This window comes from Cryptomeria japonica, chromosome 10 (assembly GCF_030272615.1).
Source record: "Cryptomeria japonica chromosome 10, Sugi_1.0, whole genome shotgun sequence".
NCBI lineage: Eukaryota > Viridiplantae > Streptophyta > Pinopsida > Cupressales > Cupressaceae > Cryptomeria > Cryptomeria japonica.
The window spans coordinates 324,176,965-324,195,515 of NC_081414.1; the positions used below are offsets into that span (position 1 = coordinate 324,176,965).

The window sequence follows — 18,551 nt, forward strand, 5'->3', positions numbered from 1 at the left end:
TAGCACCACCATGATTAGTATCATGAATACTACAAAATAAATGCTTTCCTAGCTAAATAATAATAATAAAAAATATGATAAATAGAAGAAAATAAGAAAAAATAAATTTTAACCTCTTCTAAACAATAGAATATTCAAAGCTAGAAATCTTTATTAAGTGTGGTCGATATATTACTTTCTTATGAGGTCCATTAGAACTCAAGTATTCTATGATCAAAAGTTCAATAGTAATAATCAAGAGTTATATCATCACAATCCAAATAATTAGGGTTTGTACAATTATTTTCCACAAATTCACCCTTAAAAATATATTGAAACTATCGAAATAAACTTTTAATTGACTATATTTTTTTATCTAAAATATATTTCCTCTCTTATAAATTTTAATAAAAAACTATTTACCCCAACAACAATTGCTAGATTGATGAAGTTTGAAGTCATTCAAAGAGAAGTAAAAGATACAAACGAAAAACAATATAACATTAAAAAGGTAGAACAAATGACCAAAAAGAACAACCAAACCCTCGAAAATATATTGAAAAGAAAATTAAAGCTCCATTTAAAACCCTATCTATATGAGAGAATTAGGTGGTCTACTGTTTGTGAGAGAATCAAGCAATCTCTTCAAATATTATAAAGATATTCTGACACATGAAAAACTATATAATCTTACTCACCATAGATCAGAATGTTAAGCTTACAATCAAGCATTTAGTTCAGCTTTCAAGCAAGCATTTATTTGAACAGTACTCACTGCTCTTAGCAAGCATGTAATCAGAACATAAGATCATTTCGTCCCTAACAGTCGTATTTCCAGTCGTTATTCAGCTTATACAAAACTAAAACACTTATACTATATATACGCACCCAATTGATCACTCAGCTTTAATTAAACTTACGTTTGTCTTCAAGTGATCCGCTTAATATCTTCTCCATGTATTCTTTATAAACTATTTGGCCATAAGCAGGCTGACAACCCTTCAGCAGTAGTTCAGGAGCAGGCCTGATAATGGTGTTCAGAGATGGACCATATGTTGTCACCACAGATATCCTTTCCACACTTCCATTAACAGTCGCCCTGTGCTCTACGCTCTTGTATAGCCCATTGCTTAGTATCTGTGTAAGATTTTATAACAAATAAACAATATTCAGAAAGACGAAGCAAATTCTTATTACTTTTCTTATGATTAAGTATGTTAAGAACAATAAAGAAACAATTTTACCTGCAGTACATCGCCTACGTTGACAACAAGAGCATGGGGAAGAGGCTTGACTGTAACCCAGCGATCTCGATGGAGGACCTGTAGTCCTATGACATCATCCTGCATCAATGCTGTTATCCAACCTGGGTCTGTGTGACTCCCTACACCAAGAGTAGACTCAGGCTCTGGACATTTTGGATAGTAGTTGCACACCATAATCTGTGAGTAGTCTGTAAATTCTTGTTCAATGTAGTTTTCTGGGAGCCCTAGGCTCTGTGAAATTGCAGCACAAAGCTTTCTTAACACCCTATGAATTTGGGTGCAGAAATTTACACTCGCTTTTCTACAGAGTTCAAACACTGGTGTTCAGCAGTTTAAAAATAGAAGCAAGCACAAGAGATTATAAATTGACATGCTTGCTGCAGTTTTATCGAAATAATAATAATTTACTCATGACAATCTAACATATTTTACTGATTTCTAAGAAAATCTCATTACCCTGAATAAATATAAATCATTTTTTCAATCAGAAAATTAAGCAGTATTTCTCTTCATTCAGTAGGTATAATTTTATCTAATGTTAACATATTAATCTATTGCATAGCATCTAATTAACACCTCACATTTCAATCCTTTCTTACCTAGGATTCTTTTTTTCCCTTGTGGACTGCATCACACTACATAGAAAGCAGCTATATAGTATATATTACAAATGAAGTTGAGATTTTATGTTGTTTTCCTCCTGTTTCTTTTGATAAATCTAACTAGTCAGTATTCAGTGGGCCCTAAAGGTTAATAATTTTATGAACATCTGCAATCATTTGTTTACAGTTCAGAAAGTCCATGTGCCAGCAAAGATGAAGCTTTACCCTCTATGTAAAGGACAGAATTAGGATGGGACAGATCAGCAAAGATAAAGCTTTACCCTCTATGTAAAGGACAGAATTAGGATGGGACAGATCAGCAAAGATAAAGCTTTACACTCTATGTAAAGGACAGAATTAGGATGGGACAGATCAGCAAAGATAAAGCTTCACTGTAAAGGATAGAATTAGGATAGATCAGATCAATTAAAAATATTGAAGAAAAAGAGAATTAGTACGGATAAAGAAAGCACCTTATTGGTTATGCCATAAAATCCACGCCTTATGCATTGCATAAAACCTCATTATAATTCTATCGCTCAAAGAAGAGCTCTGTCGTAAAAGGTGTATAAAATTTAATGACTTAAAATAGATAAAAATTGTTAATTATTTATTAACCTTTTGTACTGATTATAAACTTCAAACAAATCAATCTTAAAGCATAATCTCAGTACAAGGATTTCAGTTTACTGAGATAAGGGTTCAATGATGCTCCTGAAATTTTCCCCTACAGGCTTTAAATCTGAAGGGTTTTGTCAATTTAGCTTCTTCCATCTATACTTTTTTTCAAAATATATTATAAATTTTGTGTCTTGTTTAATTATACTGAAATGAACAAAGAAACATAACATCTGAGTTGAGCAAAGTATAATCTAACCTATATATACATAGTTGTGCAGAGAATACCTAATTCTCTTGTGCAGTGGACAAGGGTGTTGTTACAAGTCATGCATGGATGCATATTACCTAAAGGTAGGCGGAGAGCTAGGCCACAGAGAAATGACATCCTCTAGCGGATGACAGGAGTAACGGATGAAATCTCTCCAGCTTAGTACTTTGTCCTTCTGCAAGTTGAAGCTCGATGCATAGCGAAAACTTGACATTGTGTCCAAACTAGAGTACCTCGTTTTCTGTTCCTCTGGTAACTCAAAGAACTCTCGAGCTGCCTCAATCATTTCATCCATTGACGATGGAGCAGTGCCATGATTCACCACCTGCAATATCAAATAATCTAATCCAAAAACATGAAAACTAACAAATATAAATTGTGAAAATTTCATATCTTTATATGCGTATTTCTCAGAGTTATTGACTTCGCAGTGAACAAGGCATATAAATGAAGTACAAAACAGAAGGAAGGGTGATGGCATGCCTGAAAGCACCCCCACTCATGGCAAGCTCGACCGATGGCCTCCACAAGATTGGCAGAAAGACAAGAAGGACTATCGTGTACTTGTTCCTGCAGATCAATAACTGGCATATTCTCGTTCTCTTCATATACAATATCCTGAGAGACTTTTGGACGCTCTTCAAGGGACCTGATAAAACGATGAGGAACTCGATCCAACCCTTTTTCTGCCATGGCTTTCACTCCCATAAACTCCTGTAGAGAATTCACATTCTCCATCTCTTGCACGATTAAGAAAATCAGGAGAGTGAAGAGATAATAGACGCCACTCTCGAACGTGGATATTTATTGTTGCCTCAAGCCACAGCTCATCGCAGATCCGTCGGTAGATGAGAAGTGAAACGTGATCTTTAAAACTTCTCACACAAACATGTGGTCTGAATATTAAGGTGAATTGTATGAGTACCAAATAAAATGCGTGAAATTGTATATTTAGTTTCTACAAAGTTTATACTGTGTTAAGTCAATTCATTGATGAGGTTCGACATTTTATTAGGAAAAAAAAGTCATTTGATCATTTAAATGAGATTTGACTACAAAATTGATGTGTATATTCATTATATGTCTTTTTGCAGTTGTTTGGAACTTTTTAATATAGATCTTTGGACATATTATATTGTATAATATCTATTGGGTTATAAGAATCAAATATCTAACTTCAATAGAAAATATTTAGCTGTATTACGAGATGAAATATATCCATTATTTAAAAAGAAGTAAAGTTTAAAAAAATCCAATTTTTATTCCACTAAAACATGTGAATGTTCCTTAAAAATAGTCAACCTACTAAAATTCTTTATTTAAAGTTAGACAAATTGATCCTTACTATGATTCAAGTGAATTTAATCCCTCTTTCATTAGTTTCTAACTTTATTTTTTATTAATTAAGTAGGCAAAGGGCCTTGATCTTGAAAACAAAGCAGAAAATCAAAGCAACAATGAACAAAAATAGCTAACAACCCAAAATAGCCAAAAGCTAGAGAACAATCAAAGCACAAACAAGGCCACCTTTAGTCAACCAAAAATATTAGCATCGACTAACAAGTAATTACCTATAATGTCATGAACCATATTAATAGGGCACCATTTAAAGATAAACAAAATTTGGCACTTAGGCTTGAAAGTCTTAGGATGAAGAACTAAAGTCTCAATAAACATAGAGATCATTAACAAACTACTACTAGCATTAACAAAACTATTACTAAAAAGGCCTAGAGGCCACCACTAGTTGATGAACAAAAAGAGGGACACCATCAAAAGGAATTAACTTTTGGGGCCAAGGATGAACCCCATGTCTTCAACAACTTCTACAGGTTATTTTTCAGATTCCATGATGAGAGGTAGGGTCATGGGAGTCATCATCTTTATCCTTTCGATCCCCTCTGTTATTCTTGAGTTTTTTTCTCTAATTTGGATTGTCTTGAAACCATGTCCACTGACTTTCTCATGATCCCATGGTTATAGCATTAAGAGAGTTGATAGCATTTTCGAGTTGGATTTTTGAAAAATCTATACTCCTCAGCCATGGCTTCCACATCTTTTAGTCTATCCTACATATCAGTCCCCTAGACTTTGAGTCTTGTGAATAAGTTAGCATACCTATTTCCTTCATTTTTTAATATCCTGCATTTTCTCTCTATCAACATCATTTCTTTTTCATCAAAGATCTCTATAACTTGCTCCAGCTGAAGCTCCTTAGTGTTTTCATCTTCTTCACATTTAATATTGTTTCCACCTCCATCATTAGTTTCAGCTTCTTTCTCACTATAACCTTCATACTTGATGTACTCTATATTATCTTCTTCCTTCAAAAGACACTCCTCTTTAAAAGGGGCTTCAGTCTCTTTTTCTTCCTTTTGTTGTTCTTTACCCTTAATACCTTTCTCTTTCAATATATCAGAATGCCTCTCCCTCGAGCTAGTATTGTGTTAAGCCATCCCCTGCATGGTGTACTCCTCCCTCTTTTCTAGGTCACGATCTGCAATATCAATAACATTGTTTTAGGGTTTGGGGGATTTGGAGTCTAATTTCCTAGCCTTAGGGTTACCAATTTTGGTCGCAAAATATTTCTCTTTTTTTAGGGGTGGCTTTGAGGAGGTCAGCTTCTTTAGTAGACACAAAAGGCATTTTACCAATTTTTCCTTTTTTCTTCCCAAAGTTAGAAGATTTTTCTAGGGAATGGGCCTTACTCTTGATTAGCTCAATTTTGACCAAGCTGCAAGTATTGAGAGGGTTAACATTGTGGTTTAATAGTTTATTACTTTGCTGACTCAAATCAAGAACATGCTTATACAAGACCAATATAAGACCCTAGTGTAGAGGTGGTGATGCCCCATTATAAATGTTTTGGCATAGAGAGGGGAAAAGAGAAAAGGGCATATTAATAAACTCCTTATGATGAATGTGATTGAAAATAATAATGTGGTACCCATGGATAGTGATATACCTACCCTCTAGGGTAAAATATTTCATGACAAGAAAGCTAACAAGAGCATAGAGATGCAAAAAATTGGACTTCCCACCCATTTTCCAGTCTTCTTGATTTTTTTCCCTAAACAAAGAATTTGTTGATGAAAAATTTGTAATCTATCATACTCTTCTTCAAAACCATTAGGCCTTCACATTGAGGACCCATTGCCTCACCAATTAACTATGGGGTCATCTTGAACTTAATGCTCCCTATACACACCTCCCCATTCAACCATGAATTACAAAATTTAGAGGTGAGAGTATGATTGTACCTTTGCATGGCTTTGAAGAAGGGAACTAGACTGACATCTTCAAAGAGATTCCAAAGGTTTCATTCTATTGTAGCGTCTCAATAGGTTCTTCATGGTTCCTCCCATGTCATCTTCCTCAACTCTATTCTTAACACTGAGAATCAAGAACTCTATGGCATACTTTAGGTAACCATAATTTGGTATAGCTGTTAAAATAGATTTGCCTTTTAGGAGCTTTAACCCGGTCTTTCCTTATTTGATAGATTACTGAAACAATTGCCAAAATGTAGTTCTCACTATTTATAACTTTATTATTTATGATAGTTAATGGAAAATAAAAGTGATGTCATAGAAACATGATGAGGTAAAAGATGATTATTTAATAACATGCAACAAAGTTCCCTTACACTACTACATCAATCTAAATATTAATGATAATATTTGTAAATAACTTGTTCTTTGATTAGGGGAAATAAATTATTGATAAGTCAAATTTGAATATCATCATTTGGTAATGTGAATCTCATATATTAGTAATTATGCATTTTAAGTTCAATATATAATCAATAATTTTCTCATGCTATCCTTTAGTGCATTATATGGTTTGACAATTAGTTATATTAGGTACAATATTGTAATAGAAATATTTGACTAAATAAATTGCTAAAGCCACATATAAGAATTAAAAAAGGAATGGTGCAATGAATAAAATCATTTAAATATATGACCACTAAAAATTATTTGAAACAATCTAGTAATAAACTAATCCTCACCAAAATATTTTTAGAACATAATAATACAATTGATTAAGAATATTGTTGAAGGGAATGAATATCTCACTAGCTAAATATTTTATTTTATGCATTTATTTAAAAATCAATAGGACAACATCGTAGATATTCCAATATACTTATGATAGAGTCTAAGAATGTGGAAAAAATCAAACTCAATATACCAAATATATTGATGTGTATCTATTTCATGTGAAAAAGTGGAGGACGATGTATGATATTTAAGTGTAGAAATTCCTCATGTTCCTCTTTTTCTTAATGCATGTTCATGCCATGTGGTTTTGTAATATGGGATGTATATGAAGAGACATAAAAAATGTTTACTACTATAACTTTAGAAAAAATATATTTCAAATCAAAGAAGATTTCCCATATAAATAAAAATGTGGTATATCATCATTAGGAATAGAAAATCCATGATATCTACTCAACTATAATGTAAATAAGAGAAGAATATTATAGAGCCAGTAGTAAAGTAATCTATATAAAACTAAGATAAGAAATGGACTATCATATGTGAGAATCATAACTTGAGTCAAACTTAACTTTTTTCTCCATTAATTAATGTATCATGATATACATGCATAAGATACCACCATATAGATTAAATGGATCTGTCATGTACCATATATCTGTAGCATTGTAAATTGTCACCTATCCAATTTATACCTCATATTTGTGCTCCCACTTTAGCGTGTCTCATCTATGTCCCCTCTATAGGTCCGATTTGACACCATTATCCAGCTTTGAGACCATGAACACCCATTGGTGGGTCCCATGGTGAGGTACCCTTCCCCCTTATTTCTTATCTTGGTCCTATTTGTAGAGGGACTAGGGCATGGAATGCCTTGGTCTAGACCATGGTACTCTAAAATGCCATGGTCCCTCTCAAAGGGTCCCTAATTTGGATTGGGGTGGGTGTTATATCTCCCTGATGAAAATTAATCCTCGTGGCAACACATGACTATTGGAGGTCGGCCTAATTGCTAAATTACCTAGGGAACCCTATATAAAGACATCATATCAATTTAGTTTAGATCTAAGTCTCCATCCCAAATATTTGTGCATCCGTGAAGCATTCATCATCAAGAATTTTCAAAGATTTTCAAGGCTACACATTCATCATTCAAGCATTATGGAGCAAAGTTACATCAATCTTGTGAAAGCATGTGTGTCTGATTAGGGTTTTTCATGTTCATGTGTTTATCATTCCATTACATTAAACATTTGTGATTAAGAGAATTGCATCATCATCAACAATTGCAAATCTGAGGTACACCTAACATTTATTTCAATATTTACATTATTTTATTCAAGGTTAATTCCTAAATTGCGATATGACTTAGGTAAACCTCTAACCCTAACATCTTTTCCTTTCTTTTTGTGTGCAAGAAACATGTGTGGAGATGTACTTGGGAGGATCGATAGAGTTCACATAGACGAATATGTTCAACTTTCAACAGTGGAATTTTGGAGGAGAAAGGCGAATTGATACTACCCAGTCCTGAAAAATTAGGCTAAACTTCAGAGAATAGATTCAAGACATTTAATTTTTCCTTGATCCAGGTTGGTGGCTCCCTGGAAAATTTGTAGCTTACTATTTCTATCAAAATACCTCAGTTATCACCTATTTTGCCCTAATTGTCAACAATCCAATTCAATCCTATAGTACACCTTCCCTAATCAGATTCTAATCTCGGTTTGACCTTGGCTAGTTTACCATGTTATAATGTTATAGTCAGATGTTTTGATTATTGTGCGTACCTGTTAACGTGGCTTTCACATCAAATATTATGTAAGTTTATTTGTTCTCCTGATTAGTTTTATTAATCTCGGGCTAACACTTTCATTATATATATATGTATGCATGTATGACTCTTGGTTGCGGGAGATTGCAGGTATAGTACCGCATAGGTATGAGGTTCGTCTCCACCTAGATTCACAGGTTTGAGTGTACCTCTTTGGTCCTTAGAGATTGGATTAGGTGGTTGTAAGACCATCATTTGACCCTAGTCGTGCTCAAGTAAGTGTTGTTAGTCGTCTGTCAATATTCCCTTTGGTTGGGTATGCAAGTCGTCTGTTTGTTTGGCTTTCTTGGGTTCCGTGTCTTGTGTGTGGTTAAATTGAGTATTTAATCCTTAGTATTTAATTTAATTTTAATATGTGTTTACACGTTAGTAATTAAGGGACTAAATTAAATAGGTTCCCTTTATGCGATTACTCGTTAATTAGAATTGCTCAATTCAAGCTGGTAGCAAGTTCGATTAAATGGTTAATTTTAAATGATAAATTTATTCATTTTATGCTTTTGGAAAGGAAAGATTTAAATTTATTCAAAATAGAAATAATTTAACCTCTATGGCATTTTGGAAATAGAAAGATTAATTTCAATTAATTGAGAAAATCATTTTTTATCAAAAAGGTAAGTTGTTGCATATTTGAAATAATTTGAAAAGAATGATTTTTTATTTTATTTGAAAGAAAATATTTTAAATAAAAAAAAAATGAATTTTGGTCAACAATCTTCCATTTAACCTAGGTTTCAGAAAAATATTGTAGAGGATTATTTTTGGAGAGTATTTTTGGATGGAGAAAATTGGGCATTTTGGGGAAGGAAGGATTTCTTGAGCCTGTAGGTTGGGCTCTTCATCAAATCTCTTCCAGGATTGTTGAATCAGGTAGGTCTCTGGTTTATTTTATTGGTTTCTTTGTTTAAAAGAAATTTTTTTGGATTTTGTAGAAATCTGGTTGTGAAGGTTAAAAATCTCATTTATTTGGCAAAAATGAAAGAGTTGTAATTAAATCTCCAATTCAACCCTCCTTGTCTTCTTTTCCAACCTCAAGTTTTGATTTTGGTTGCTCAAGTTGTTTTAAAATTAAAATTGGGGGTTGGCTGTTCATAGTTTAATTTTGTCAAAAAAAATTCAGGTTTAAGCATTTTGGATATGCTGGTTAATTTCTCCCCAATTTTAGCCTGCTAGGATTTCTTATTTCTAATAGATTTCTTATTTTTCATCCTCCCTGCCATTTTCTGGGTTACATGGTTTAAAAAAATGCATTGGTTTTAAAATATATATATATATATATATATATTTGTGTTTGTAAATTAATCATGCATATTCTGGAAAATTATTTCTCATAATATTGTCTTAGAGACCGTTGATTGGGGTTTGTGTTTAAACAAGTTAATTAAACAAAAAAAAGGGGGGATAATGATTAATAAATGTTATTTGTTTATTGGGGTAGATTGGGAACCATGACCTCGACCCATGGCTAGGGAGAGTCGTGGCTTCCCCAAGCCATGGGGAGAGCCATGGTGTGGAGGCCATGGTATGGTCTCCACATAGCTGTGGCTATGGGGAGCCCATGTCATGGTCCCCACAACCTTTCCCTTAGGAAAGGGGACACCACGTGAGCTTCCACGTGGTGGGGCTTATGGGCCCCCTTTTAAAACAAAACAAAACTAAGTTTTTGTTTATTAAAAGTTTATTATTATTATTATTAATTTTTTTAATTAATATATTTTATTAATAATATATTAATTTATAATTATTATTTTAATGTATATTAAATATATATTAATTATAGTGATTTATAAATTAAGGTTTATTATTAAATTATCTATTAATTGCCATTTTAATTAATGTATATTTTTAAATATATATTAATTATTGTTAATTATGGATTATTAATTAAGGTATATATATATATATATATATATATAGCTGGTATGTTTGTTTTAATATATGCTTGGGAACTTTATTTCATTAGGAAATGATTATCTAGTTTAAATTTCCTTAAATGTATATTTCTAGTTTCTGGAAAGTGTATCTTGGTTTCGAAAAGAAAATAAGTTAAGATAAATTGTGTCGAGATAGAATGAAAATGATGTTTTATTTTGAAAATGAATATCATATTTTTATGTGAATAATGAATAATTGATTTTATATCATTGGGTGTTCTACGTATATTATATTTATATTAATGTGATTTGGTTGAAAACTCAGGATGAAGCGATTACATTATTTTTTGATGCAAAATGAACTTTAGTGAGTTAGAAAACCATGAGCGTCATGTACTTAGACAAGGTAGCCAATTCTGCAATCAAACTTAGATCCATTAGAAAATTGGATCGAATTTAATGTTTAAACAATATGGAAGAAGATTGTCATTTCCAATTTATGCCTATGCATGTTTAATTTTATGTATTCGCATTTGCTTAAGAAATGGCAAGTCCTTGTGTGTGATTGTTGGATATTGTCGTATGTGGATTTGGGTACCTTCTTATTTCCTTGATCTCAAGTATTGACTATTTTCTTGTGATGATTTTGTATCTAGTCATGTCCTTTATGCGAGTGTTGAATGTTGATTCGTGGTTGACCATAGTTGGTCAGGTCTCTAGATAGAGTATTGTCAGTCAGTGCACCTCATATGAAGTCTTGTTTGACCAAGTGGGTATCCCAACCGTATTGGACTCCGTATTCTTGACCTTGTGTATTCCTTGGTTTGGGAGTTCATTTGATTATGCTCTAGTGTCACATGGGAGAGTGGCTTTCGATCGGGGGCCGTGCCCAAAGTGGTTGCTACGTAACCCATCGAAAGTTTGTCTAAATAAGTGATAACCTAATAGCATATTAGAGAGTTTAGTTATTGAAAAAACTAAGAAGATAATTGTGCCTCATGCATGGGATGAGGGCTAGTATAGACTCGATATGTAGTGAGAAGGCCTGAAATGGCAAACCATCAACCTTGTCTTCACGAAAGGAAGTGTTGGTTCCACATGAGGCTTGGATGGGCCGGATGTTCGTAATAGGTTGCTAGAGTAGCCTAGTGGATGGGGCCAAAACCTATGAAGACATGCCATGGTAACCATACCAGGTTATGTGATGACACTTGTCCCTTATGTTCGCTAGTGTGTTGTTGTGTTGTCTTTGTTAGGAGCATTGTTGTGGAGTCATCCTGTTGTTTATGCTCTTGTGAGAACCTGATATTCATGTTAGACCTTGGGTTGTGAAGATTTAGTTTCGCGGATGCTCTAGTTGATCTTTTGTAATTGCTTCTTATTATGTTTAGTTGGATCCTTTACTATTCAGGGATCATTCATGTATCTATTGGACCGAAGTGGTTATAAGTATTATTGGTTTATGTACGCCTTGATGGCAGGATTGTAAATGATGTGAACCTTATTTATTCTTTACCCTTTTAATTATTAGAGGGGTCTTGCAGTTGAGCAGACTCGGAGATGTAGCCCACTAGGGGTGAACTCCGATATCATTTTGGTGTTATGTGGTGTTTATGTTCTTATGTTTCCTTTTTAATTTAGCATGTGTGGATGACAATTTGGTTAAAATGTATAATGTGGATTAGATGAAGTTAATATTAAATGCATGTATGTAGTCATCTTATAAAATGCAGTAATTTGGATCATGAAAGAATGTGGATTTGAATAATGGAATGTATTTAGTTGTTGATAATGCAATTAAGTATGCATGGAAAGTATTCATTAGTTTATAATGAAATTAAAGTATGTAATGAAATTAGATGCATGACATATGTTTTAATGAAAAGATTGAATGTAATGTATGGTTAAATTTTAATGGATGAACTTAATCATGTTATCTATATTTTTAACCTTAATGGGTGAACTCATCATGTTATCTATAATTTTATCTTACCGAATGAATTATATCCTTGTTTAAAGTAATATCTTATCATTAAGTTAATTAGCTTATTTGGATTAATTAGTGTGAGTTATGTTAAGTGTTAAATTAAGTAATCACGTTGGGAAACTCTTTAAGTGTTATTTAAGTCTTCCACTGTATAATCTGATCTTTGATAACTCATTGTATCATGGTGTTGTGTTTAATTTAATATATATATATATATATATATATATATATATATATATATATATATATATATATATATATATATATATATATATATATATATATATATATATATATATATATATATATGCACTCTATTCTTGTGTTTTAGCTTTATCCCTTCGGGGTTTCTTGGCGAGGCATTACAAATCCTTCTGAGAGAGGAATTCAAACCCTAATCTAGGTGAATCTAATCATAATTCTTAGTGCTTCCTCAATAGAATTGAGGCTAGATCTATTAGGTTCACCTCTCTTTCCCATTGTTTTGGTGGATTTGGGATTGTTTGTTGTTTTATCATTGAAACCCTAATTTGCAAATTTTAGTCATTACAAATGTCTTGGTGAACCCGAATTCTTAAACCATTATTTTTTATTTGTTTTCTCAGATCTGTTTTTTATGCATTTTAATTTTTAATTTTTCACTCATAGATTCTATTTTTAATCAAAAATTACATAAATTTAGAAGTTAAATTCATAAAAAACCCTAATTTATTTTCCTAAAATTGACTTGCAGGTTGCATAATTATTCAATTGCATTTCAAATTCAATTTTTCATACTTTCAATGCATATATTGAGTGAACATTACTTTGGTTACATTACATATGATTTTCTTGTTAGATCATAAGTGCATATGGAATCCTTATCTTAATTTGCTAGTTGAATTTCAAGTTACATTTAAAATGCTCATGAAGTTCCCATTCATGCATATGATGATAACTTAGTTATCCCTTTCATTCATAGCTATGATTTGCCCACTCCTAAAATTGGTTGTACCAATGAGGGAATATTGGTGGAAGAAGAGAATATGAACACTTCTTTCAAAGATCTCCCTCCTAAAGATGAATCTTTGAAGAATGATGTTCATCTTTCTCATAAAATGTACCTCACCCATGAGGATGATTTGGTGCAAGTATATGATATCTTAGTTACCTTTCCTATTGATACCATACCCTCTTTTCATTTCAATGAATTTCCCACTAGAGATGAAGCATTAATGAGTTGTGTTTGTCCTTCTCCTAAAGCTTGTCTTAACCATAAAGATACCTTGGAGGAAGAAGATGAAATCATTAGAAATTTCCTTAATGCTCTCCCCTCTAAAGATGTATCCCTGGAGAAAAAAGAATGTAATAAAGTCAATACCATTCATGTTTGTAGTTTTGAGAAGCTTAAGCCCAAGAAACCTCCCAATATCGTAAAAGTTGCAAAATACATATGTGAAAGAGGTGATATGGAAAGGCAACTAGAATTAAAATATGGTTTTTGAAATACATCACAAATTTAATGGTTGTGCAAAAAAGAAAGATCCCAATGTTCTTCTCACTTCCCTTCCTTCTCCTCATCATCCTAAGAAACATGTTAATAAGCAGCCCAGTCTTGTTGAGAAACTCCATGATATATTAGTTAAGATCTCCCTTTGGGATGATTCAATCTTCACCTTCATACCATAAGTTGATCCAATTAGCCTTAGAAAGGGTGGTTCCTCGCCCTTCTTCTAAACCAAATGATATTATGTTCTAACAAGATGAATTGCCTTCTATAGAGGTTAAAAATATAGATGATCCTCGTATGATTACTTCTCACACTTATGAACAAAACATAAGAGGTACTTTAATTGATGATGGGTTAGCACTTAATATTTGTTGAGTTTACTTATTAGATAAGATAAATTGGGATTATTCTTCTTTTCAAACTAATAGTCTTTGTGTTTGTGGCTTTGATAATATTCCTATAGAGTCACTTGGTATAGTCATATTACCTATTAAAGTAGGACCCATGACTTTACCTACTCCTATTAATGTCATGCCAAAACATCTTAATTATAACCTCCTTCTAGGTAGACTATGGATTCATGCTATGAAATTAGTTCCTTACACCCTTCATCATATAATAAAATTCATATATAACAATAAAATTCACACAATAAAGAATGATCCTAATCCTTATGATTTCACTCATGATGAAGTGGGGTATATTTCAATCTTTAATACTATGATTCCTTCAACAACACAATCTCCTATCAATGACACTTCCTTATCAAGGAATTGGGGTACATTAGTCTTTACAATGTCTTTTAATGGGTATAAGATCCCTTAATCTAAGATTGAAGCCTTGAAGGCGCCTTGTATGTCATTTAACCAAGCATCTTATCCTTCCAACAAATGTCTTGATGATGATGGTGCTTCTTTAGAATTTGACACTAAAAATGAACCATCTCCTATATAAATTTCAACATCTATGCATGGATGCAATGGGGTGTGCAACAAAGTTTTTATGGTCATGAGAAATTTACATCACTTTTCCAAAGACGGTCTAGGTTTCCAAAGTCCTTTTTTATCTGCATCCCCTCCCTTATTATCTAACGAATCAATGCCTTATCATTCCAATTTGGCATTAAAACAAGATAATAGTTTCTCCAACCTCCTTCATACAAATTTAATTTCTCTTCTTTGGCCTAAACAAAGAAGGAAATGTAGACAACATCTTAAGAATTCTAGTTTTTTCAAGCATCATCAAATCCATGGTCATTTACCAACAAATGCCAAGCTTTGCAAACTAAAATACAATACATTGATTAAGGTATCATAAAAGTAACTTATGAAATGAATGACATATTTCTTATGACCATTTCAAATAACCTTCAAGTTCCTATTATGTTTGTCCTCACTATGTGACATTGTTAACTTGGCTATTGGGGGCTCATTGTCATTCATGGTAATACAATTTCAGGTGCAATCATACTTGGTGAGCTAAATAACAGTCTATTTATTCTTGTCTCTATGCTTGGGGGAAATAATAATTTTCTATCCCTTTCCTCTCTCTAAGGATTTACATTTTCTTGTATGAGTTCCATTTTTCATAACATGATGTCCTTTCTTGCATAGAATTATCCTTCATGGGAGTACATGTGTGTTCCTTTCTTAGGACCTATTTTATTTTCTTGAAATAGTAAGTCTCTTATGAATAATTTCTTTTTTAACAAGGATACACACCTCTTGCATAAGAGAGAATCTTGAACAAAAAAACTCCACATAAGGAATAACATCATATCATAAGCAAACACCACTCAGCAAAGGAAAAGTGTATCCTTAGAGAGGATAGGGAAAAATAAATTTCCCCAAGCATAGGGATGACGAGAAGAATTACACAACCTCCAAAGATACCAATTCTTCATTTGGTGGTGTATATCTATTATAAACATACCCCTATATTGGTAAAAAATGTGTCATCCTTCATCAAGGATACCTTTACCTAACAATATGAGGAAGATAGGCATTCTTATTCTCCTTCCTTTCTTTTGGTATAAGATGTTATGTTTGTTCAAAATATCGTCTTGGAGGTAGATGTCTTTGAGAAAAGATCTCCTCGCCTCCAAGGATTCCTGATACACTTGTAGCATTATATATTTTTACAACTTTTTTCCTTGCTTATAGGAGTTAAATCTCTTTGGCTTGGATTTATGAACATTGTTTCCTAAAAGGATATCTCGCTGGTGTTGAAGGTGGGTATCCTTGTTTCTAGCTTCCTTATGACATCAACATAGGGCTATGTTGAAATATTGAGTGGGGCATACCTATCACCTATTTGTACTATATTGTACTATATCTTTGCATGTCTTATATGGGGTGTTAATTCTTGAAGCCAAAAAAAACAAAGTGTTGTATGGGATGCTTCATGTCTGAAATTATATTTATTTTTTTCATGTCTTACACAGGGGCACACATGCTCAAAAATAGACATGAAAAGGTCCTATATGAGATGTTCACAAAACTAGACACACATTTTATTTTACATTTCATGTACTATACAGGTTGTCGCATGCTCAAAACTAGACAAAGCAAAGTCTTATATGAGATTCTTAACTCCTAAAACCAGACAATTGCATATACAGAATGAGTGGAACTAGAAAAACACAACTAGATTATTTTGACTCTCCTCCCCAACATGGATCACCTAGCAAAACACAACTAGCCTATGATATCCATGTCTCCCATTTCTTCTCTCCATGAGCTCATAGCTTTTCTATTTGTGGCTCATGGTGTGATGTATTCTCTTGCTCTTTTTATGTGATCACTTATGTCCTTTTGATGACATTTCAAGAATTATATTAGTGATTGAGAAATATTGATTATTGAGATCTCTTCGGCTAGTTGACTCGATGTCTTGTTTTGGTTTTTTATCTTTTGTGTTGTGTGTATTTTATCTTTTATATTTGTTTGGCTCTTTTTATCTTTGTCTTATTTTATGTGTCCTTGCATGAGAAATTGTGTGAGTTGAGATCCTAAGATTGAGGGATTGGTCCCTCAAAATTAGTGGTGTCTTATACTCCTTTTGATCTTGCTGCTAATTTCTCCTCTCTCTCATCTTTCATCTACTTTACTACATGTATTTGCATAGGCTCATAGTACCATTAAAGTGGGGGCTAAATGTAGCATCATAAATTATCACCGGTTTAGTTTACACCTCATGTTTGTTCTCCCACTTTAGCATGTCCTATCTTCATCCCTTCTCTAAGTCTAAATTGACCCCATTCTCCAACTTGGAGGCCATGAACACCCATTGGTGGGTCCCATGGTGAGGTAACCTTCCCCCTTGTGCCTTATCTTGGTCTTGTTTGGAGAGGAACCAGGGAATGAAATGCCCTAGTGTGGACCATGGAACCATAAAACGCCATGGTCCCTCTCAATGGGGCCCTAATTTATATTGGGGTAGGTGTTATATCTCCTTAACAGAAATTGATCCCCGTGGCTACACATGACCATTGGAGGTCAGCATAATTGGTAAATTACCTAGGGAACCCTATATGAAGACATCATATCAATTAATTTTAGATCTATGTCTCCATCCCTAATATTCATTCATCTATGAAGCATTCATCATCAAGCATTTCAGAGATCTTCAAGGTTGCATCTTCATTATTCAAGCATTGCACAGAAAAGTTAAATCAATATTGTGCAAGCATGTGTTTGTCAAGTATGTACAGGATCAAGAGGGTCCAAAAAGTGGCAATATTCTGACTAAAGTCTTGATTGATAGGTTGATTGCAAAATATCTATAACTTTCAAATGTTATCACATTTTTTGAATCCAACACATGTATCATATTATATGCTTCACATACTATAGGATTAAAAATAAAAATAAAAATCATAAAGTTTTGACCAAGTTATGGTGTTCAGACATACAAATTTTTTATATTTTTATAAAGTTGTAGTAAAAAATTCATAATTAATTATTTATTTAAAAAAATACAAAAAAATATGTGTCACATCTGAACATGAATCTTCTACTTATATCTAAATTCTTATAAAAAAATATTATGGTTTGATTATGGCTAGGGTGGTCAGACAAACACCAGCTTCTTATCTTTTTCCTGAAATTTAAGTACTACATTAAAATTTCAATTTTTTTCTCAAATAGTTATTTTTTAATTTTTTTTTTCAGAAAATGTCTAGTAGCTTAAAAACTACATCCAATTTTCTATAGATTCTATTCTTACATGTTTTTAAAATAATGTTGGTAACTTATTCAAATTTTTATGTCAAGTTTCTTAGCTTTGTTTTTTGAATTTTCATTGTCACTTAAGGGCTTGTTTGGCCCACCATGATCCTTCACATACCCTGTCATGCCATTATATTCAACATTGTGATGACATTCAAAGAGTATTGCATCATCATCAATAGTTACAGTTCTGAGATACACCTATTCAACATTTATTTTAGTATTTGCATTATTTCATTTTAGGTTAATTTCTAAATCGGGGTTTGACTTAGGCAAACTCGTATCCCCAACATCTTTTCCTTTCTTTCTATGTGCAAGAAATAAATGAAAATATGTACTCAGGAGGATTGATAGAATTCACAGATATGGATAGGTTCATCTTTCGATGGTGGAAATTTT

General features: G+C 32.8%; 1 protein-coding gene across 1 annotated transcript; it reads right to left on the bottom strand.

Moving 5' to 3' along the window:
* Positions 1 to 652: 652 nt before the first annotated feature.
* LOC131076114 (protein DMR6-LIKE OXYGENASE 2) lies at positions 653 to 3,624 on the bottom strand. Its single transcript, XM_058013164.2, has 4 exons — positions 3,219 to 3,624; positions 2,813 to 3,060; positions 1,224 to 1,545; positions 653 to 1,116 (listed from the first exon to the last, which is right to left on the bottom strand). Exons 1-4 carry the CDS (start codon positions 3,471 to 3,473, stop codon positions 886 to 888), a joined length of 1,056 nt encoding a protein of 351 aa, XP_057869147.1. The 5' UTR covers positions 3,474 to 3,624; the 3' UTR covers positions 653 to 885.
* Positions 3,625 to 18,551: the final 14,927 nt, after the last annotated feature.

Bases quoted from the DNA above. Each gene is read 5' to 3' on its own strand.
- LOC131076114 (XM_058013164.2), bottom strand. From the start codon at position 3,473: ATGGAGAATGTGAATTCTCTACAGGAGTTTATGGGAGTGAAAGCCATG. The intron at 1,546-2,812 runs GTAATATGCATC...TGAACTCTGTAG, and splicing joins AGCTCTCCGCCTACCTTTAG to AAAAGCGAGTGTAAATTTCT. The intron at 1,117-1,223 runs GTAAAATTGTTT...AATCTTACACAG, and splicing joins ACGTAGGCGATGTACTGCAG to ATACTAAGCAATGGGCTATA.